This window comes from Monodelphis domestica, chromosome 1 (assembly GCF_027887165.1).
Source record: "Monodelphis domestica isolate mMonDom1 chromosome 1, mMonDom1.pri, whole genome shotgun sequence".
Classification (NCBI taxonomy): Eukaryota; Metazoa; Chordata; class Mammalia; order Didelphimorphia; family Didelphidae; genus Monodelphis; species Monodelphis domestica.
Window position 1 is genome coordinate 565,502,014 of NC_077227.1, and position 23,335 is coordinate 565,525,348.

The 23,335-nt window shown below is 36.2% G+C and overlaps 2 protein-coding genes across 6 annotated transcripts in view; one reads left to right on the plus strand and one right to left on the minus strand.

The window, feature by feature from the left end:
• The window catches only part of MCPH1 (microcephalin 1), a 337,814-nt gene that overhangs the window by 172,998 nt on the left and 141,481 nt on the right, over positions 1–23,335 (plus strand). The gene's annotated exons all lie outside the window — the stretch shown is intronic.
• ANGPT2 (angiopoietin 2) overlaps positions 1–23,335 on the minus strand; it is an 80,972-nt gene that overhangs the window by 15,837 nt on the left and 41,800 nt on the right. For both annotated transcript variants that reach the window (XM_007476231.2, XM_016428739.2), the window contains exons 5-7: positions 11,776–11,931; positions 7,113–7,234; positions 576–808 (exon numbers count right to left, since the gene is read on the minus strand). In XM_007476231.2, coding sequence (XP_007476293.1) covers positions 576–808; positions 7,113–7,234; positions 11,776–11,931 — 511 coding nt within the window. The remainder of the gene's footprint in view (positions 1–575; positions 809–7,112; positions 7,235–11,775; positions 11,932–23,335) is intronic.

Sequence of the window (23,335 nt, forward strand, 5' to 3'; positions counted from 1 at the left end):
TTACTACTTTTTATTCTTTCAAGAAAAGTTATATATCTAAAATATAAATTTATTTTTCATATAAACCTTAGAAAAATTTCCTGATCACTGTCATTCATCATCAGCTAGCTATATTAATAATACCTTATAATTAACTCTGATGGAATATCATGTACAATAAAAATCCAATTAAATATGGTAGTTACTAGGTGGATCCATTTTGAAATTCCTTTAAAGAGATTTAGTCCTGAAATCATAATAGGGCACTAGCCAAAAACAATATTATCTGTAGCACTACCTTAAGGTCAATGTTTAATAACAAGTTTCTAGAATATGTATATTAGCAATATGTAGACAGATAGATGTCTATATATATATACATATCTATATACACAAACATATATATACACATATGTATATAGAATGTGTTTTGTATGTTTATAGTCCAGAGTTGAATCCCAAAGAGATTTTATGACTACAACTTGTAAAGAAAGATGTCTTATAGGGAAGATTAGCCATGGTTGGCTTTTTGCACTTTGAATACATCAGTGATTAATAGCTAATGGCATGGCAAAGCCTTTAGTAACTACACTTACAGTTTGGTGCTGTTATCATAGTTAACAAGCTGTGGACAGTCTCCATCAGATCATGCTGCTGCTTTTGAAGAACTGAGTTGTTTGCTGTAGCTGTCACTAACTGTTTTTCCAGTTCCTCAATTATGGAATTTTGTCTGGATACTAACACTTGAAGCTGATCTTTTTCATCTTTTATTGACTGTAGCTGCACTGTATGCTTGTCTTCCATATCAAGGACTTTCTTTTCTAGGAAACTTGTAAGAGAAAGCCAGTGTTAGTGTTGTCTAGTTATCACCAAAGGAACATGCTATACATAAATACAAATATAAGCACACATAAAGATTACTTTTAATTCTAATAATATATGCATTAGGAACCCTTATCTACTACTTTACTTTTTTAGTTATCTGTGGTTAAACCAAAGCAGGGAAGTCCCTCCAGAAATCCCCACCCTTCTGCCCCTAGGAGCCTCTCCTATTTCCACTTTGCCTTTTTTTAGGGATTTTTTTTTTGAGGGGGAGAGGCCATGGAGTACCCCAACTGAGGGGCAAGAGGGGAAGAGATTGCACATATATATGGAGGTCAGCAGGTACTTGCTCATTTCTATGGTTTAAGTCATCCATGTAGGTCTTGGAAAGTAACCTCTGCAGATATGGGGGCCCTACTGTATTTAATTTATTAATGGATATTTATTGAATATCTCATATGTGGAAAACAGTGAAGAGATGCCAAAAATTGTAAGAGAACATCCCTACTGTCAAGCAACTTCTAATGTAATTAATGAGTTATATATGATAATGAAAATATCATTAACCTCGCTATACAATAATTGCTAAGTTTAGAATTCAGGAGAAAGAGAGTTTTTGCATTATAAAGTGGTCAGGGAAGGCTTTATGGAAGGAAAAATTTAATTTGAGTCTTAAAAAGTAGGTAAGATTTTTTTAGCCTCTTCCTTCAGTTTTTTTTCCTGTCTTATTTCTCTTAGAAATATTCTTTGTTTAGAAATTCTCCCCTTCTTTTCCAGAGATTACCATCATATAGAAACTTACATTTTAATCTTCAAATTAAAATTTTTTTATTTACCTTACTGCTTTAAGAATTCTACACTTTAAAAGTATAGATAAAGCAACACTATGATTTTAAAGATCTTTGTACTTTTTTTGTTTAAAAGGTAGATATTTTAATTTTCCCAAAATAAAGCTAACAATTACATAATAGTATATATCTGTAACTTTTCTAAATGGAAGTATTAAAGTAGGCCTCAAGATAGTGCTAGGTTAGTTTCAGAATAATTTGGTTTATTTACTTGCTTTAACAAAGGTTATTAATTAAAAGTAAACTTAATTTTAAACTGGAAGTGTTTCCTGTTAGTTAAAATAGAATACATGTTTCCAAGTGAGTATTGTTTATGTGTATATTGAAGTTTTAAGAATGTTAATTGTTTCCCCGGAATACACACACAAAGGCTGGGTAACTGCAGTTGACAGAAATTCTTCAAAAATGGGATGTAATAGGGATATTGGATACTTTGACCTTCAATTGTAAGTTCTGCTTTCTATGTTTTTCTTTTTTAAATACCTACATTGTTGAGCATTTAAGCATCCTCTAGTAACTATAGGGAGAAAGAATGCAACAAAAGTCTTCTTTGCTTGCAGTCTGTCATTCTAAACTGTGACATTTGAAAATTAAACATTTATCTTGATCCCAGGGGAAAATTTTGTCTGGAAAGTCACTTGATAAAATACTCAGGATGTAGGCAAAAAGGAAATAAAAAAAAAACATTATGTCAGAACCTGAATCCAAATCTTTTTTTTTTTAACTTAAAGTTTATTATAAATAAATTATATTTTTTGTGTGTGCTTTGCTTTGCAAGATTTGCTTTTTGAGGGAGAAAAAATTCTCTATCACTCTGACTTTTAAATTATTTTGTAAGTTACCTTACATTATAATAAAAAAAATTTTTAAATACTATGTTCAAATTTTAACCTCTCTTTATGGATCCTTGGTAAATAATGAAGGCATCTGTTAACTTCAGAGTACCTTGTTAACTTTTTGAAATCACTTTGGAAAGGAAAAAGAAATAATTTTTTCCTAAATGTCCACCATATTCCTTTTTTTTTTTTAAACCTTACCTTCCATTTTGAAATCAGTAAGTATAGATTCTAAGGCAGAAGAGTGGCAAGGGTTAGGCAATAGGGGTTAAGTGTCTTGTCCACAGACACATAGCCAGGAAATATCTGAGACCAAACCTCCCTTCTATAGACCTGACTCTCAATCCACTGAGCCACCTAGCTGTCCCTACAAAAGGTTGCTAAATCTAGTTGCTTTTTCTCAGTCCTCAATCTTCTTGACCTTTTTGTAATTTCCATCACTGTTGACCACGCTGATAGCCCTGCCTCTTGCTTGGGGCCTATCGCATTGTATCCTCCTGACTGGAATAGCCTGTGCAAAAACACAGAAGTGAGATATGGACGGTGGTTTGGTAAGGAAACAAGCAGGCCAGGCTCCCTGGAAGGTGTAGTACAGGATGGAGGTTCCACTCAAATGCCACGGTAAGGAATTCGTTTTTGAATTCTATCCTATGGGCCACACGCGAACTGTTCTTTCAGAAGATAGCCTGGGTGCTTTGGGGAGGGTGGGTTGGAGAGAAGAGACCTGAAAAACTGGCTTGTCAGTTGGAAAACTCTAGCAATAAGCTCAGGGGGAGATGATGGAGGCCTGTGCTGAGACAGTTAACATGAAAGGAGAAGGGAGGAAACAAATACCAGAAGTATTTTGGTCTGAGAATCAACTTGGCGCCTGGTTATCTGGGGGGAAAAAGCAGAGGAGGGAAGACCGGAGGACCAGAAAGATGGGGACGTGTAAAGGGCTGGAGGGAGCCTTTAGAGAAAAAGAGAGCGAGTCCCATTTTGGTCAGGGGAAAGTTTGAGGAAGTGAGAGTGTGGCATAGGCAGTCTGTAACAGGCCTGAAGTGCAGGAGAGAAATTTAGGAATTAGCAGCAGAGAAAATAGTTATGAGCTCCATATGTGAAGGAATGACAGAGAGGGTACAGGGAGTACCAGGGGAGTCCCAGGGGCCACCTGCAGTGACCAGAGTGGCGGTGGGGCGAGGGGGGGGGGTAACGAATGATGATTCAGAACAGGGAAAACCCCACCAGAGTGGCTAGAGGAGATAGATAAGGAGAAATGTCAATTTTAGGGAGGAATTGGGGAAGGTGGAACATTTTAAAGAGAAACGGGAGGGAATTAAGTGTGCACATAAAAAAAGACTTGGGAGGCAGCTGGGTAGCTCAGTGGATTGAGAGCCAGGCCTAGAGATGGGAGGTCCTAGGTTCAAATCTGGCCTCAGCCACTTCCTAGCTGTGTGACCCTGGGCAAGTCACTTGACCCCCATTGCCTAGCCCTTACCACTCTTCTGCCTTGGAGCCAATACACAGTATTGACTCCAAGACGGAAGGTAAGGGTTATTAAAATAAATAAATAAATAAATAAAAATTAAAAAAGACTTGATCTTGGGAGGACTTCTTTTCACCAGACCGGAGCAGGAGAGAGAAAAAGCCATGAATGAGAAGGGAAGAGAGGTGCCCATTATGTGCCAGACACTTCAAAACAATCTCATTTTATCCCTGCAACAACCTTGTGAAGATTATTCAGAGTTATTATTCGCCTTTTACAGTTGAGAAAACTAAGTCAGAGAGCACTTAAGAGCCTGACCCTGGTTCACACAGCTAGTAAGCATCTAGCAGTGAATTTGAACTCAGGGCTTCCTGGCTCCAGGCCCCACTCTATCCGCTCACTTGTCTGCTTTGGATCCAATCAGTGCCATCTTACTATTGCCCTGAGAATGGAGGGCAGGAACAATTTCAGGTCTCTATCTGGGCCTCTCAGGATGCCCTCCTGAAGATGTGTGTCTGTGATCCTCCGCCCCATGTCTCTACTCTCCCCTCAGCATTCCACGTTGACTCCGCCTCCTTCCTGCTCCTCCAGCGCAAGTTTCACCTCCGGGCCTCAGCTGTGCTGGTGCCAGCTCCTCCGCAGCGGCCTCCTGGCCCTCTCCTTGTGGTGCCTTCCCTGCTCTCTCCCTCTCCCTACTTTGCCTGCTTGTGTCCCCGCTGTATTCCTCCCTAGTGCTCTGAGGAGGCCAGAGGTGTGTGAGCAGAGCGCTGAGACCGAGTTAAAGGATGATTGCAGCCTCTTAGGAGCAGGGAGGCCTTCAGCAGGTCACTTAGCCTCTGCCTCAGTTTCCTCAACCGTATAACGGGAGGAAGGAGAGCACTCGCCTCCTCAGGGTTGTTGTGGGAATCAAACGTGATCCTATTTAGAAAGCCCAGCGTGCGGCCTATGGCAGACCCTCCGTCCAAGGTTTATCGCTGTAAGTCCCGCGGAACCCCCACCCCCCCAGGTGCTGTGCATCACTTCCTTTTCTGCTCTGGCATAGCCGCTCTCCAAGAGGTCGGCCCTCTTCAGCCGCTCTTTTTCTAATAACCCCTCAGAGGGCCAAGGCCTCTTCCCAGACCCTCTAATCAAGCCCCAGCACCTGTTGTGGGAAACGGGGGCTTCTCATCCTCATTGTCCATGTTCTTCCCAAAGCGGCTTCCTCCTACCTTCTCCTCCTTATCTCTTGCCCTCCGGCCCCTTGTCAACATCTCAGGGAAAGTGGCCTCTGGGCCCCCTCATTGTACTCCCCCCTCTTCAGACCTACGAGGGACCTTCACATAGCTCTCATTCATGAAGCAGGTCCAAACCCAGTTCCCTAAATTATGCCCTCCCTAGCTTTTCCAGGTGAGAGGGATCCCTTCTGCTGTACTTTCACATGCCTTTGTGGACCTTTTCTTTTCACTTATTACCTTTTATTCTGCATAATAAAAATGATGACAATAATAACATTGATAGAGCACCTTTGGTGTGTCAAGAGTGGTGCTAAGTACTTTACAGATATCTCACTGGATCCTCACAACAGGTAGCTGCTATTATCTTCATTTTACAGATCAGGAAATTGGGGCAAAAAGATGTTAAGTGACTTGCCCAGGGTCACACAACTGGGACTCATCCAAGGGCACATTTGAGCTCAGGACTTCCTGTCTTTAAGCCAAACACTCTCTCCAGACCAGTTGCCATGTACTATATCTTGTAAATCTTGAAATTTCTCAGACTTGTGAATGTTAAAAATTTCCACATTGAGGAAACCTCCATTGGAACAAATTCCCTACTGGAAACATTCCCCATTTTGATGTGAGAACTAGCCAGGATCAGAAATGGGAGGACATCTACTCCACCTGTACTTAAGACTGCTTTAGGGGAGAAAACTCCTTGCTAAACAATGAAATTACTTGGACCCATGCTCATAATAAGGCAAGGAGTTCTTTGAGCCAGGCCTGTTTTTAGAATTGATACAATGGGATGCTAGGTACCTAAAGGGTCGGGCAAGTTTTCTCTTGATGAGATTAGTCGACTCAGCTGTGTTTTCTCTGGTTCAGACTTATTGAGGGGATTAGTCGACTTAGCTGGAATTCAGATGGGCTGTCTTTTAGAAAACATCTATGGTGATTGGTAGATGGAAGAACTTAGGGGAGGTGACATAGGAGAAAACCCCTATATAAGAAAAGAAATCTCTTGAGCAAGGGATCCTTGGAGATAGATCCTTGGAGAACCTTGGTTCCTTGGAGATAGATCCTTTTGGAGGAGGCCCTTTGAAGATCTCTTGAGAAGAAGTCCCTTGGGAGGCTGACTCTGGCTGGAACTCCCTCTGGGGAGACTCTGTTCCCCAGACATCCTTGCTTAAGACAACTCTTGTGGTGAGTGATAAAAGACTGACTGACTGATCTCTCTCTCTTAAGACTCAGGTCTAGGTCATGCTGGCTTAAGGTCCTTCATACTTATATTTCCTTTTTCTCTCTTTCCTTTAATAATTACTCATTGTATTATTAATTAAAATCTCTATAAAACCCAGTTGACTTGGGCATATTTATAATTTGAGAATATATTCCCTGGCGACCACCTTATATTTGATTTAAAAACCAAGACACTGTAGTGAAACATTTTCTGCGGTCAAATTTACTCACCCTCTCTTATATCCATCACAATTTATATCTTCCACCATTTTAACTCAGGTCAAATTTACTCACCCTCTCTTATATCCATCACAATTTATATCTTCCACCATTTTAACTCACTACAGTTTACAACATCAACCATTTTAATTATAACAGTTTATGTCACCAACTCTTTTAACTGCCACAGTTTATAGCAGACAACAATTTTAAATCTTACAATCTGTAATATGGTTAACATACCTATCCTGTCATATCCTATTTTTTTGTGTCTTATCCCATCTGTATTCTGTATTATAGTTATTTTGTCTGGTCTGCTCTGTTCTTCCCACCCCTGAGCCTCCAATTAAATGGAAAGGTTTCTGAGATGAGTATTTTTGACAGCTCTATCATTCTATCTCAGGGCCTAGCCCAAACCCTTAAGCATAGCAGTCCCTCAATAAATTGTGATTCCAATTGGAGTTTGAATTCTAAATGATTGTTTTTTAAAATAAATGTGTTTTATTACCTGTTTTTGTCTTGAAGTTTGGTTATTTCACTGGTCTGATCTAAGATCTGTTTTTCCAGTTTATTTGTGGAAAGAGAATGTTCCAAAAGCTGAAGTTCAAGTCGGGTTGTCTGATTCAGTACCTAGATAAACAAAAATAAAATGCAGAATTTTCTTGATGATTCTACCAAAACTGTTTTTATTAATTTTTATTCCTAGTAATGGGAAAGTATTACTTAAAAGATTACATATTTATATAGTTTTCCACATGGAATATTGTCTATTTTTAATCATTCCAATACTGAATCAATGAAATAGTTTAATGTAGTCTTTTTTTACTTTTAACAGAGCAGATTCAATATAATAAATAGTATGTATTTTCATTGATTAGTGAAAAATTTTACTAGTTCTGTTTTGCTTATGATATTATGGTAGCTAGATGGTGCAATGGATATAGCCCTAGTCTTTGAGTCAGGAAACCCCAAGTTCAAATTCAGCCTTAGAAAAATTCTATATTACCCTGGGCAAATGATTAAAGAGAAAGTAAGTTTAAGGGAATAAGCATTTATGTAGCACTTATCTGCAACCTTGCAAAGGAGGTGCTAATGATGATCACTCTCTTAGCACATTTCCTTATCTATAAAATGGGGGTACCTCACTGGATTGTTGTAATGATAAAATAAGATTAGATTTATAAAGCAATCTGCAAACCTTAAATGCTACATAAATGCTAGTTATTATCATAATTATTTTCAAGATTAGCATGTCAAAATAATTTCTGTGTTTGGTCCTGTTTATGGTTTTTATTTCACTAGAAAAAAATAAAAATCTTCAGTGTAAACAGATATATTGAGAATATAGGAAAACATTTTACATTTGGATAACAGCGTAAATTGAATTTCAATTAAACTTAATTTAATTTAAAGTGATGAATTTTTTTTAAATTTGGAAGCTTATCATGTACATTTTTTTCAGCATTTCATTTAAAGTTCATACTTTTTTTTAGCCAACTTCTTCTTTAAGAAAAAAATAAAACCTTCACCAATTAGGAAACAATAAAATTGCCATAAAAAGTGGATTTTTTTTCTGCTTTGTGGGAAGTTCAGATGTATATTCTCTAGACAATATTACTTTTCTCATTGTATTCAAATAGCTCTGAAGACTTTTTAATTCATCAGTATTTGGCTGCTGTTGGCAGGAAGAATTGGTTACTCACATCCTCTCAGTTAATGGTCATTCAGGACATGATTTCACACTTAAGTGTAATTCAGAATTGTTGCCAAAGAATATGTCCTTGAAAGAGCAATTGTTTGGTTTATACCTCCTTGTTGTTAGCTAAACCCTTAGCCTAGTCACAGAGAGACAATGTAGGTTTCAGGGATGGTCTTGTACTTCAAAGTGAAAAGGGAGTACATTGATAACATAAAAACCTTATTGTAAATGAATAAAGCCATTCAAACACAATAGTTTTGCTTTTGTTATTAACACCTGGAATGTAGATTTAGTCTACTTCTAATTTGGGCCTAAACATTTTACCTTGTAGATTTTTCAAGGGAAATGGGAAATCATACCATTTTCTTAAAAGTTTCAAATTCTATAAAACATTATCTGTTTTTGGTACAAGATCAAGAAATTATGAGTATGATTTATCCACTTTTCCATATCTGAAAGATGCATAAAAAATTCACATCAGTAATATCTAAAAAAAAATTGTTCCTATTTCTTGACAAATGCCAACTAGTCAAGAATTTTCACAGTGATTCATTTTTACCAATTATTTGAGTTCAAAGTACCCAGCCTTTCCTCATCACCTCTGCTGCTAGTGCTCTCCCTCTCATACTGCCTTGCATTTAACTAGGCAGCTAGGTGATACAGTAGATGGTATACTGGACCTGGAATCAGAACCGAGTTCCAAGAAAACCTCAGACACTCACTAGCTACATGATGGGCAACTCACTTAACCCGTGTTTGCCTCAGTTTCCTCATGTGTAAATGAAGAAGAATAGCACCTCCTCACAAAGGTTGTTGTAAAGATTAAATAGATATAATTTGCAAAACACCTAACCCGGCATAGTGTTTGGCACATGGTAGACACATACTTATTCCCGTCCCTTCTCCTTATTTCCATGGCTCCTCATTTCTGCTCCAGTCTCTAGCAAAGAGGTATTTCATGCTGTTGTGTCAATTGGATGAATTATCTTCATATACATTATCCTAAGTTTACTCACGTTGAAGTAGTTTTGTCATTTCTGTGTTCCCATATTTCTGCTTTTCTTAACCAAAAGCATGGTGTGGTGGTAAGATTTGAATTTAGAGGAAGAAGACCTAAGAATAAGTCCCTGTTACTTCCTGTGTGGCCTCAAGTGAATGTTTATTCTCTCTGGGCCTCAATTCCCTATCTGTAAAAATGAGGCGTTTGGGCTAGATGGCCTCCAAACTTCTTTCCAACTCCAAATCTGTGATCCAGTGATCTGTGATCTCAAGATAATTTAGTAATATCTATGAATTTGGAAATTTCATTATGCATTTTTTTTCTCTAAGAACATTTGTAAAATTTTTCAAAATAAAACAAGACCCAGTCCAAGTTTTTTGAGTCCCCTGTGTTGTTACTTCTCTTCCAAAATATGTGCCCCACTTTTCCTTTTATATCTTTCTTTTAAAAAAACACACAAAAACCCTTACATTCCATCTTTTTTAAAACCTTACTTTTTGTCTTAGCATCACTAGTGTGTATTGGTTCCAAGGAAGAAGAGTGGTAATGGCTAGGTAGTAAAAAAGAGTAATATGCCCAGAGTCATATAGCTAGGAAGTCTCTGAGGGCACATTTGAACTCAGAACCTCCCATCTCTTGACCTGGCTCTCTGAGACACCTAGCTGCTCCCAATTTTATATCTTTCAAACAATTTCCTGACCATGATAAAACATTCCCTGTAGATATCATAATGTCATTTAATTAATCAGCATTTTTAAAGTTCTGGCCATTGTGCTAAATTCTGGGAATACAAAGATTGAAAGTGTTCATAGCCTTCAAAGAAGCTTAATTTTGTATGTGAATGTAGTGTCAGAGGAAGGTAAAATGCAAGATGTGTACATATAAGTAAACACAGGATAAAGGCACGGGGCATCAGAAAATTTTTCATGTATGTAATAAGGGAATATTTGAGAAAACCTTTGGTAGAGTACCTTTATCAATTTTTTTAAAGTCAAACCTATCTGGGTTCAGATCTGCCCTCAGCTACTTCCTAGCTGTGTGACCCTGGGCAAGTCACTTAAGCCCCATTGCCTAGCCCTCACCACTCTTCTGCCTTGAAAGCAATACACAGTACTGATTCTAAGACAAAAAGTAAGGGTTTAAAAAAAGTCATGCCTATAATTTCTTGGTAAAGAGAACTCTGGCTGGGGAAACAATCACTAAAAATCAGTGTTACTCTGTAATTTACAATCTCAGTTATCTAGGGCTCTGAAAGGTAAGATGAATTTTCCACTATGTGTCAGAGGCAAGAGGAGAACTTCTCCTGACTCAGAGGCTAACCCACTACCAACTAATCTATGCTTTATTTCCAATGACCTTAATAGCATCTAATTCAAGAAATCCCACTAATCTGCATGGTTTATTGTCTCAAAGATTTTAGATAGATTAAGTGAATAATGATGGCTTTAAGCAAAATCATACTAGTTGCTTATCCAAGATGAGCCCTCAGGTGTGATTTCTAGGTTTTTTCTTAGAGATTTAAGCTTATTAAATGTTTCCCTGTCTTAAATGTGAATGTTTGAATGAATATTTCACCCATAAGTTACCTGATAACTTGTTGACTTTCTGTTTTTAAAAACAACAACAAATTAAAACCTTCCCCCACACCCATTTGTCATAGTCATTTTGGGTACTATTTCTAGTGTTTTCTTAGAAACAAATCTTTGGTCAGATTACACGTAAGTATGCCTGTTAATAAACTAGTGATACTAATTAGCCAAGATGGAGAAACTTTTCAACTTTCAAGCTTAGGTAGGTCAGATCTGGAGTTTAATAAGGCAAAGTTGAAAAATCTTGAAAACCCCTTTTGGGAGCTACCTTTTTTTAACCACTATTAACTCAACCTGAAAACATGGTGATAGTGTGGAGTATATTAGAATACAGTCTATGCGTATGTGTTTATTTAAGTAATACAGAAATTATTTGGACAGTCCACTTTAAATAGTGATAACTTAAATTATGCAAAATAAATACATATTTATTGTCATTAGATAGCCATGTAATCATGTTGTTCAATCATTTCAGTTGTGTCTGACTCTTCATGACTTCATCTGGGGTTTTCTTGGCAAAAATGCTAGAATTAATATTTCCATCTTCAGCTTATTTTACAGATGAGGAAACTAAGGGAACCTAAGGCAAATTAAATGCAATTGTCCCTGGCTTCACCAGGGTTAAATGACTTGTCCAGGGTCACATGACTAGTATGTGAAGCCAGATTTTAACTCAGGTCTTCCTGACTCTAGGTCTGGCACTCTGTTCATTATAATCAAAGGTTAGTAATTTACATATGAAATTATTTAAACATTTTTTCTCATTTTAATTGTTTTAATTAATTTCCATTTGTTAAAATTAATAGAAAGCTATGCTGCATCATCTATACAATAATGTTATTATAGTGACTGAGGCATTTGTGATTAGAATTTCCTTACTTACTTGGGCTTCAACATCTGTTAGTTTACGAGTCTGCTCAGCTGTTTGATTTAATAAGTTTGTTCCTATTTCAATCATTACTGCAGTCTGGTTCTGCACAGCATTCTGTTGCATCTCTACCATTTCTTTCTTCATATTGTCCTGGATATAGTTCTCAAGCTACAGTAGAAAAAGCATTAAGTCAGTCAGTCAGTCAGATTTTTTTTTCATTTTAGCCTTAAGTGTTCACATGGTCATAAACCTTGTTCTTCAACATTTATCATAAAGTCACAGATTTAAATAGAAGGCATTTCCACAGTCCAACCTCTTCTTGCTCCAATGAAGAAACTGAGGCCCATAGAGGTGATAAGAGCTGATTTCTACACAGGTAGAAATAGCAAGGCCTTCCTTAAGAAAAAGAACAGCAGTTTGTAACCACCATCATCTTTTTTTTTTAAACATTATTTTATTTGGACATCTGAACATTATTCATTGGAGACAAAGATCATTTTCTTTTCCTCCCCCCGCCTCCCACCACCTATCCCATAGCCGACGTGCAATTCCACTGGGTATCATCACATGTGTTCTTCATTCGAACCCATTTCCATGTTGTTGGTATTTGCATTAGAGTGTTCATTTAGAGTCTCTCCTCAGTCATGTCCCCTCCACTCCTGTAGTCAAGCAGTTGCTTTTCCTCGTGTTTACTCCCACAGTTTGTCCTCTGCTTGTGGATAGTGTTTTTTTTTTGCCTAGATCCCTGCATATTGTTCAGGACATTGCATTGACACTAATGGAGAAGTCCATTACATTCGATTATACCACAGTGTTTCAGTCTCTGTGTACAGTGTTTTCCTGGTTCTGCTCCTTTCGCTCTGCATCACTTCCTGGAGGTTGTTCCAGTCTCCATGGAATTCCTCCACTTTATTATTCCTTTTAGCATAATAGTATTCCATCACCAACATATACCACAATTTGTTCAGACATTCCCCAATTGAAGGGCATCCCCTCGTTTTACAATTTTTGGCCACCACAAAGAGCGCAGCTATGAATATTCTTATACAAGTCTTTTTCCTTATTATCTCTTTGGGGTACAAACCCAGCAGTGCTATGGCTGGATCAAAGGGCAGACTGTCTTTTATCCCCCTTTGGGCATAGGAACCACCATCATCTTACAATCCTTTTCTTTTATCATCACAAAGGTCTTTTGACTTACTGTTGTTTGAAATCTTGCCTCTTCAAGGCCATCTTCAGTTGTCTTGTTTTGGCCTGAGTATTTCAAGTCATTGAATATCATTGAATTTTAAGTCAACTGCCTATTTAGGGGTGACTTCAGAAATCTTCTAGTCCAATACTGACCACATATGACTCTCTTCTCTAACATCCTTCATAGATGGTCATCCAGCCTCTACTTGAGTTCTTCTTGGAAACGTACTACTTAATTTCAAAAAGAAGAAAACCTTGTTTGTTATCTGAAATCTTTGTCCAAGTTGGTGCATTTCCAGATTTTGTGATGACTAAAAGGTATTTGGTTGGTGTATTCACTTCATAGTGCCTTCTTAGATTAAAATAACCCCTTTTCTACAATTATATGATAACCAAAAAGCCTTTTGAACATTAGTGATATAGATAGATAGATAGATAGATAGATAGATAGATAGATAGATAGATAGATAGATAGATAGAGCTTCAGAGCCATTCTGTACTGATTCATGAGAACAAACTGCTTTCTTGCCAGCCCTAAACCCCTGACCATGCCTTGGCCACCTTCCTGTGTTCATAATTACCCAAATTATCATTAACATTGCTTCTGGAAAAGGTATGTCAATTGTCATATGATTTTATTTGCCAACCCTGTGACAAAAATATCCTTTCCTGATCACCACTCCCCTATTTGTGTTGACTTTTCTTGCTAGAAGTTAAACATCTTAATGACAGGGACAGTCTTTCTTTAATTTGCATTCCCTGTGCCTAGCACAGTGTTTGGCATATAGTATAGATTTAATAAATCTTTTCCATTTATTTACCCATTATTTTGAGACATGTTGTTTAAAAATTAGACTGAACTATTAAAATTATGCTCAGTTCTATTTCTGACGAATTGAAATATTATATTTAACATTTGATTGCTATGTTGGTTGTGTATTTTTCCTCTTAAATCAGCTTTGAGCTTAAGGTGAGTTATGGCCATAAGAGAAATGTACAGTTTGATAATTGCCCTGAAACTGAGGTCAAAGAACAGCAGATTTAATGTGTAATGATTTTATGCTGTAAAAAGTCATGTTGTTGAGACTTTAAATCCAGAAACCTAGGTTCTAGTCCCTCCTCTACTACTAATTAGAATTTGTAACCATGAACAACTCATTCTTTGTCTCTGGATCAGTTTCCTCCTCTGTGGCCCCACAGTAAAGCCTATTTATCCCAGCAAAGGACAATCTGCCTTGTATTGATGATGCTTTACTTAATCTTTTCTCACAATACTTCCTGCCTCTTTCCTCCACGTATTGCCTTAGTACTAGACAAGCTCTTGTTCTAGGTTAAATCTCTGTCCATTTCCTCTTCTTCCATTTTCATGAATGAAACAAAACAAAATCTGAGAAAAGCCCCATTGAGATTTCTTTACTCCTCAGGGAAAGATTAAGTCAGAAATCTCCCTATTAAAACTTCATTAGATACTAGGTGCTTTTAGAAATATTTCCTCTCCCCTCTATCTTTAGACCAATTCTTGGTTGCTTTTAAATGAATTGAGTTCAACAAATATTTATTAAACACCTAACAATTTAATAAATACTTGGCTAAATTCAGGAATTACTTTAATACTTAACTGTAACTGTAATCTATTTTCAAATTACAACATATCTATTTCTTTCATCCTATAAGAGTCCTGTCCATGTCTTTCTGTAAATTCAGATCTGAAGTTTCATACAAAGTTGAATGGAGGATTCTTTAGATCTCTTAGGTAGTATAACTCACAGGTAAACCTGTAAACTGCATATCAATTGCCCCTACTCTCCCTACTCTCACCTGTCCACACCTTTTTCTGGTTAAATATTCCCTGACAATATCTTTTACATTTTTTTTCCTACTCAATTTGCTAGTAATATGATGTGAATTATTTACTACAGTGTACTCTTTCTTATTACCCTTTGTTTGGCCTGCCACTTTCATTCTTTGGACATAATGGTACTACATGGTTTACATTCAGATTGTGTCACTAAGAACATTGGTGTTAAAAAAGATAAGTCATTTGAACAGTGCTATAAAAACAAATAACTCTAAAAACCAGAAGAACTCTGACCCACACAATGATCATTTATGATTTAAGAGGACAAATAATGAAGCATTCATACTCTCCTCCTGTTAGAGAGCTAATAGACTCAAGATGAAGATTTATATCTATAAATCTATATATCTATAGCTATATATATTTGGATGTCCAATTCACTGAACATTTATTATATCCAGCTGCTCTGAGCCAAACACTGTTCTAAGTGCTGAAGATGCAATTTAGTAAAAGAAACAGTTCTTGCCCTCAAGAAGCTGATGGGAGAAGATAATACACAAAAAGAAGCTGAAAAAAGAGCAGGAGGAAGAGGAACAGAGGGAGCTCAGGTGGAGTCAGGCATAACATCCCATGTAGTGGAAACCAAGCAGAGTTGCTGATGGAAAATAGAATATTACTGAAAAATGTCTGAGACCTCTGTAATGGAAAGCTCTGGAAGGGATTTGTTGCTCCAATCTTCTGCCCCCCAAGGAGAGAGAATATTGAGTATCAAAAGCTGAGTCAGTCGTTATGGTGGGTAATGAGATTTTAGGTGATCAGCTTATTCTGAGAGAGGCATAGTTCAATAGCATGGAAACCAAACAAAACCACCAATAGAAAATGGAGATTGCTTATCATCAATAAAGAATTTGTTCTAATTGAATTTGAATGTTTCTTATAAGAAATTATTGAGTTATTTCTTTTTTTTTTTTCCAAGTGAGAGTGAAGGCAGGGGAAGGAAAATATATTTTTATTTAAAAACACCTACAATTAACAAAAATTCTTAAATAATGAGATTTTTATTGAATATGGAGTGTACATGAAATGCCGTAGGTGTTCCAAGATATCACCATAAATATTTTCTAGAAAAAGGCAAGAAACAAGAGTTAAACTTACTACACAATATCTAATAAAATGTACCCTGTATTACAGAATTCAAACAAGTAGTTATTATCTTTAATTTTCGACTAGTAGCTGTCAAACTTGTATCCGTAATTTTAAAAACAAACAAAAAGATATAAACAAAAAAGATAGGTATTTACTTCAGGGAGAAGTTTGGGATCATTAAAAATGCCACACATTTTCTCAATCCCAATCTATCCTACAAGGCCCTTCTCTTCCAAAAAATTCTTGGTCTTATTGGCTATCTACAATATTTGTTCAAAAGTTATATACTTACATTCAAATGTTATTGGTTAATTATGCAGGTATATGACATAGTATGGCATAGTATGAAGCATTCTTCATTTGCTTGGTTTTTCTGTGTTTATAATTAGGACAAACTTTGTTTCTTCTGTTTCTTGTCTTCTTCCAGTTTTGTCCTTAATGTCTTTCAAGGTATTCTTGCTCCATCTACCACTTCTTGCTGTATTATGATTTTATATGCGCACACACACACACACACACACATAACATCCTCCATAAAAGTTCAAAAATGAATTTATGTTCGTCAGTCTCCAGACTTTCCTGATTTATTCACATTGCTTGCTTTGTTATACTCTGTATTCCAGTTATAATAGCCTAGCTGCTGTTTCCTTCTGCCCTCTGTAACTTTTCAGAGGCTATCTCCTATATCTTAGATGCACTTTGTCTTTACTACCTCCTCTTAGAATCCTTAGTTTCACTCAAAGTTCAAGTTCCACTTCCAAAGGAAAATATTTCCTGATAGCCCTATTTGTAAGTGTTCTTATTCTCTTCAAATCATCTTTTATTTACTTAATCTGTCTTACATGTTGTGTCTCTGGCTAAGCATGGGGGATAGAAAGACAAAAAAGGGAATAGACTGTCCCCTTAAGACTTTAAGTTCTATTGAGGAAATGCAGCCCATAGATAAGTAAATATAAAATAGATTAAAAGAAAGTACAAAGAAAATTATAGTAGACGAGAGTATTGACAAATGGAGTGGTCTAGAAACTTCAGTAACAAAGGATTCTGAAAGATGGAATTAGATAAGGACAACATAGAAGCAGCTAGATAGTACTAAGTCTGGAGTCAGGAAGACCTGAGTTCAAGTCCAGTTTCAGATGCAGACTAGCTATGTGACCCTGGTAAGCCACTTACCTTTACCTCAGTTTCCTCAGCTATAATATGAAGATAAAATAACACCAATCTCACATGGTTATTGTGAAGGTCAAATGTGATATGTGCACATTTCTTATCAGTCTCTGACACATAAGAGACAAGAGATGTTTCCTTTCTTTCCATTCTTCCTTTCTAGGTTAATGTGGCTAAAAAATCCATCACTTTGTTATAAAGCCAGTGAACATAGATAAGCTTGCCCTTTAACAATAGGCATACAATTCATCAGATATGTGCCTCTACTCAAAGTTTTTTCAACTTAATAGAACCTCACAGAACTTATGTTCTTCTTGTGTAGCCTTTGAGAAACTTGGGTCAACCTTCATATTTTATAATTGTGAACAAGAGCGCTAGGATCCAGATATAAAAGCTCCCTAAGCAGTCACTGCTAACTAGTTCAGTAAAATGTAAGTTGTTGTTGTTTTTTTCCCCAAGACCCAGTGTAGTGCCTTTCAAATAATAAGCACTTAAAGTGTTAGTTAATTGAATGGATTTTGACTTTTATAATAAAAGCTTCAAAAATCTTGCATACCTACTGATCACTCTATAATGTAATGAACTAAGCATGATGTTGGCCTCTTTCCCCCATTCCCTGCAAATGGACATCTTTGTGCAAAAATACTCATGACACAACTATATGAAAATATTTATTATAGCAAAAATTTGGAAATCAACTATGCATCCATTGATTGGAGAATAATTGCACAATAAATTGTATTACATAAAGCAGTGATGGTGAACCTATGGCATAGGTGCCAAAGATGGTACTTAGATCTCTGTGGGCACCTGTGCCCCCTCTCCCTGACCCCCAGAGTTCCTACATAGAAAGGCAAAGGGACTTGGGAGGAGCTACTCCTTTCCCCCTCTCCACCATGGAAAGAGGGCATTTCTCACTTCACCCACTCCTCCACTCAGCAGCCCAATGAGAGCTCTTCCTCCCTCCCCTGTGTCAGGTAAAGGGAGGACAGGCAAGGGTGTAGCATGTGGTGGGGTAAGGGAAGGGGCAGAGCCAAGCACATCTTCTCTAAAAGGTCCACCATGACTGACATAAAGTAATAATGAGAGGCAGTATGGTATAGTGGATGGAGAGTTGCCTTCAGATTCAGAAGACCTGCATTCAACTACCACCAAGAGGTTTGTACCAGCTAAGTGACCCTGGGCAACTCACTTAACCACTCTGCCTTTGCTCTTTACAACTGTAAGTTGAAAAGGGCAATGCCAACCTACCTTGATAGATTGAGTTTCATCATCTAGAGTTTTTTTTTAACAATGACATCACAGGTTCATTCCCTATCTCTAAACTAGAAAAATTTTTGCCCCATAAATAAAAACATATGAAGAGAGAAATTTAGGGACATTTATGAAGTGATGCAAAGTAAAGAAAGTAGGTTCAAAAGAATATATGAGCTTAATAGTTATGTAAATTAAAAAAACATTTTGTTTACTACAACAAGACTCAGACTAATCCCATAAAAAATGTTACTTTAAAAAGTTAAAACATACAACTTTGCTTTCTTTTTATAAATGGGTCTATGTTCAGTTATCTATACTCAGTTTTTTGTATTATTTTGTTACAACTTTTTCAGGGGGATGGAAACAAGTTGTTGAAACAAAATTTATCATGTGGGAAAAAAGAACAAAAGCTCTCAACCTTCTCTGCCTTCAAACTGTGAAATTCTGTTCTATGCTAGGTCAGAAATTCCTAGAGTGTTGACTTAAAATAAAGCTTACTCCACAGATTATAAGACTTGGCACAATGTCTTAATGGGGTCTTCTAACCCAGAGGACAATTAACTGCTCACAAAGGAATAATTGATAAAAGTATTGAACAATTTTTTCAAAAGTGACATACTTCCATTTGGAGACCTCACTTCAATTTGACATCAACTTATTTATTCATTGGGTTTTATCAGACAACCAATTTCAAATCTATATTATTTAGCCCTCATCTCACCATCTTTTAATTTTCTTAAACCCTTACTTTCTGTCTTAATATCACTTCTAAGACAGAAGAATGGCAAGGGCTAGGCAAATGGCTTACACAGTTGGGCCTTATTTAAACCCATGTTCTCCTGACTGTAGGTCTGGTGTTTTATTCACTTTGTTACCTAGCTGCCCCTTCTTTTTCCATTTTGAACAAAAGGTCAGCACATTAAACTTTGTTAAATGTTTTATTGAAATCAAGAAAAAATTGTATCTATAACATTTCCCAAATCTACCCTTCTTATAATCTTCCCCAAAAAGGGAAGAAAACTAGTTTCATATGATCTATACTTTGTGAAGTCATACTGTTTCTCTATAACTGCTTCCTTTTCTATTATTTACTAAATATATATCCCAAATATACATTCTAGAACTATATGTTCTATAATTATTCTAGTCATTGAAGGCGAAGATACAAAGTGGTGGTTTTGAAACAAGTTCTGTAGTTACCATCTCATATGAGTTACCAGCTAACACTTTTTGGAAGTATAAGTGTATCCTAAAAATAAAATTTTTCTGATTAGGAAAAGAAGTCAGGAAAAGGATAAAAACAAATACATTTTTAAAACAGCATGCTAAAGTATTTTTGAACACACAGAAAAATTTCCCTCATTTTTTTTCTAAGCCTTCTGAATTATCAAATTTGACACGAAAAAATAATAACTTGATTTGCCAAAAAATGGTGCCAGATTAGTCACATTACAGTATTTCTCTGTCTTACTTTCTTGTGACCAAGATTATTATCATTAGTTCTTACTGCAAAAAAAAAGTAATCTTGAAATTGGCAAGAGAAGGAAAAACAAGAACATGAATGTTTCAGTGAAATTTATCTCATGTTTATGTTTAGTATTTCTGTCTTACCAATTCATGATGCTGGGTGAGTGACAGTTTTTATCTAAACAAATTTTAATTCTTTGATCTGTTTCTCTTAACAATTAGTTTTGTTTATATGATTGACAAATTAACAAACCCTATGAGATTTCTTTTAGAAACATCTTCTCTAACTGAAACAAGAAACCTCAATTTTTATAAAAATTAAAGCATTTCCTCTGATAAAACATTTATTCATTAGACATATTTTAAGTGCCTCACCTATGCTCAAGAGAAATCGTTTGCTATATAGATATCATGATAAATTAAAGATGGTCTAAATGTCTTATACATTCTCCCATTTGTTCCTGCATTAAAAATTGACCCATACTCTCCTATTGACTTCCATTATAATTTGAGATTTATGTTCAAAATATGTATTAATTAGCAGTTTACAAGTGGGAAATACAAAATAAATATAATAAATAGCCTATACCCTAGAAGAATTTATGATCTAAGTGAAAGTATTTAATTTTCATTTTAAGTCACAGAAATTTTAAAGTATCCAGGGATTCAATTGTAAGGAAAAGATTACAGTATCTTTTTGCCTGAGCACTAGGTATGGTTCTAATTTTTAACCAGTTGTGCAAAAAAAAAAAACTCACAAAACTCATAAGCTGCAACAAAAAATGTATGGTACTAATTGACAATTGACTTTCCTATGACAATAAATCTCTTGACTCTTCCATGCCTAAATAAATGAGAATTCTTATTCCTAAGAGCTCTTGAAAACAAAAATGCTGTGTACCATAGTTACTTTTTTGGTTCCCCTTACTACTAAAGCAACCAGATCAAATGAAGAAGGGAAATCTTGTGGTGGATAGTCTTTTGATGATGATAAAAACAGAATTTTTCTCTTTTGGATTACCATGGCCATTAATATCAGTAAGAGACCTTTTCAGAAAAAAATGTTCTTCAAAGGCTTCATAAGACAGCTGAAACCTTTCCCCCCTTAGTCTAATGGGAAGCCCATTTTGACAGGTGGCTAGGAAAAAATAACACAGAGAAACAATAACCATGAATCTCTTGCTAAAATTATGAAGATGGAAAAAATATTTGACTGATTATGGCAAATACAAACCAGCATTTTTCTCCTCCACCAACCTTTCTGAATTCCAAAAGGAGGAATGATTGTCACAAAACTGAAACTTTCCCTAGCTCTAGCATTAATGGAGTGAATAACCTTAGTAGAGGTCACCCTTTGACTCCCAAGATCTGACTGACAGACCCATACCTTGTGAACTGATTCTTATTAAAAATCATAGAATTTAGAGCTTTAAGAGACTCTAGCCCTTCAGGGACCATCTAGTTTAAGCCTTATATTTTACAGATCCAGAAACTGGTACCCAGAGAAGTTTAATAACATCTAACAAAAAGGAATGTAGTTCATAATCAATGATGGGATCTGACTCAAGATTCTGATTTTTGCATTTGTTTAAGCTACATGCCACTATATGCTTACAATTTCTATTATTTGTTTTGATTTACCAAATATATTTAGCCACTCTACATTAATATCCATTCAACCATGAACACAATATTGCCTGCTTTATTATTTTAGGTTACAAATTAGAATTGATTATTAAGATTGGGGATATTCTGAATCAAAGCTTTTAACTTCTTGTGGTCTTTGTTCTTCATTGTGAGGAAAGTCTGAAACTTTTTTAAATTCACCATATGGAAAGTGGAAAAATTGGACTTTCTTCTTCCTTATCCAGTTACTTTCTCTGAGCTAGAGATTTTGCTGGCTAAACAGTTGTACATTCAACCAGTGTTTGATGGGAGATTTAGAGACTGGAGTGGAATGAACTAGAAACTAGGTAGATTTGTTCAGTGTTTCTTGTAAATGATTCTTTGTCTTCATTGTCCTATTTAGAATTTCATAGGGATAAAAGGTCAGTTTTGTCTTGGACTTCTTTGGATGTTTACCCCATAATGAGCTCTAATCCCTAGGACAATCCCCACTCAAATGACAGTTGAAGTAGAGGAGCAATGGCACCTCAAGCATGGATAAGTCACTTAATGGTTTTGGTGATCATACAACAAATCTAAAGAGAAATTAAGTAACTAAACTTTTTTAGGTGCTTCAAGTCCTAATAATGGCTCCATTAACAAACTTTCCCTTAGTCACATGTAAGACAGCTAGCACTCAAGTTATTACTCTCTCCCTAATCTTAGAAAGAAATTGTTTATAAAATATTTGTCTTATACTTTTTTACTTTTTCATATTAATAACACTTTAATAAGTTTTTGTTGGTCTTGAATTGCTCACAGACTCCATAATTATTTATTAATAGGGGAAGGGAAGGGAATAAGCATTTCTATAGCATCACTATGTGCCAGAAACTGTGCTGAGTGCTTTATAAATAGTTTCTCATTTGATCCTTACAACTACCCTGTTGAGGTAGGGACTGTGATTTTTCACAATTTATCAGTTAAGGAAAAAGAAGCAAACAAGTGACTTGCTTATGGCTCAAAGTACATATTACAGTTCAAAATATCCTTTAACTTAGTTAGTAGGAGATGAGGATTCAGAGAGGTAAAATGATTTGCCCAGTGTTATATAGCTAGTAAGTGCCACATAGACAGGGCTCAAATCCAACCTTATAGCTTTTTACTTCTAGAAAGCTTCTTGCTTTCAAGCTTCCAGACCCCTCCAGAATACCACATTTATACATCCATCCTGGGTTACTCTACCATCTATCTCCTATATCCCTATACATATTCTACCAAATAGATCTTTAAGAAGTCATTACCTTGCTGACTGTATATATGTATATAAATTCATATCCAATACCAACTCAGGTTTTATTGCAACAAAGCATTACTTCCTACTTGACAGTCTCATTAACCACAGAATCTATTCCACACTTTCTCTCTACACTCTCTCATTGACCTAATCACTGCCCATGGGTTTCACTATCAATCATCATTATACCTCTAAATCCAAAATATGGACATTCAGGCTCCCTCTCTCTCCTGAGCTTTAATCTCACATTGCGAATTGCCTGTTGATTATTCCAAAGTGAATGTCCCATAGACATCTCAATGAATTCATTTTTTCCCCCATCTAAACCCTCCCTTTTCCAAACTTGCACATTTCTGTAGAAGGGACCACTATTTTTCAAATTTTTTAAATTTATATATTTGGTGTTATTTATCCTCAACTCTTCACTTTACCTCACCCCATATATCCAACCAGTTGCCAAATCTTGTTTCTCTCTACAACATTTCTCACTTCTAGCCCATTCTCGCTTCCCATTTGACTACTACTTTAATTATTGCCCTCATTATTTCTTACCTTGATTATTGCAGCAGCTTAATGGCTGGGATCCCCTGCCCCAAGTTTCTCTACACCTCATTCTATCCTCCACACTACTGCCAGCATGATTT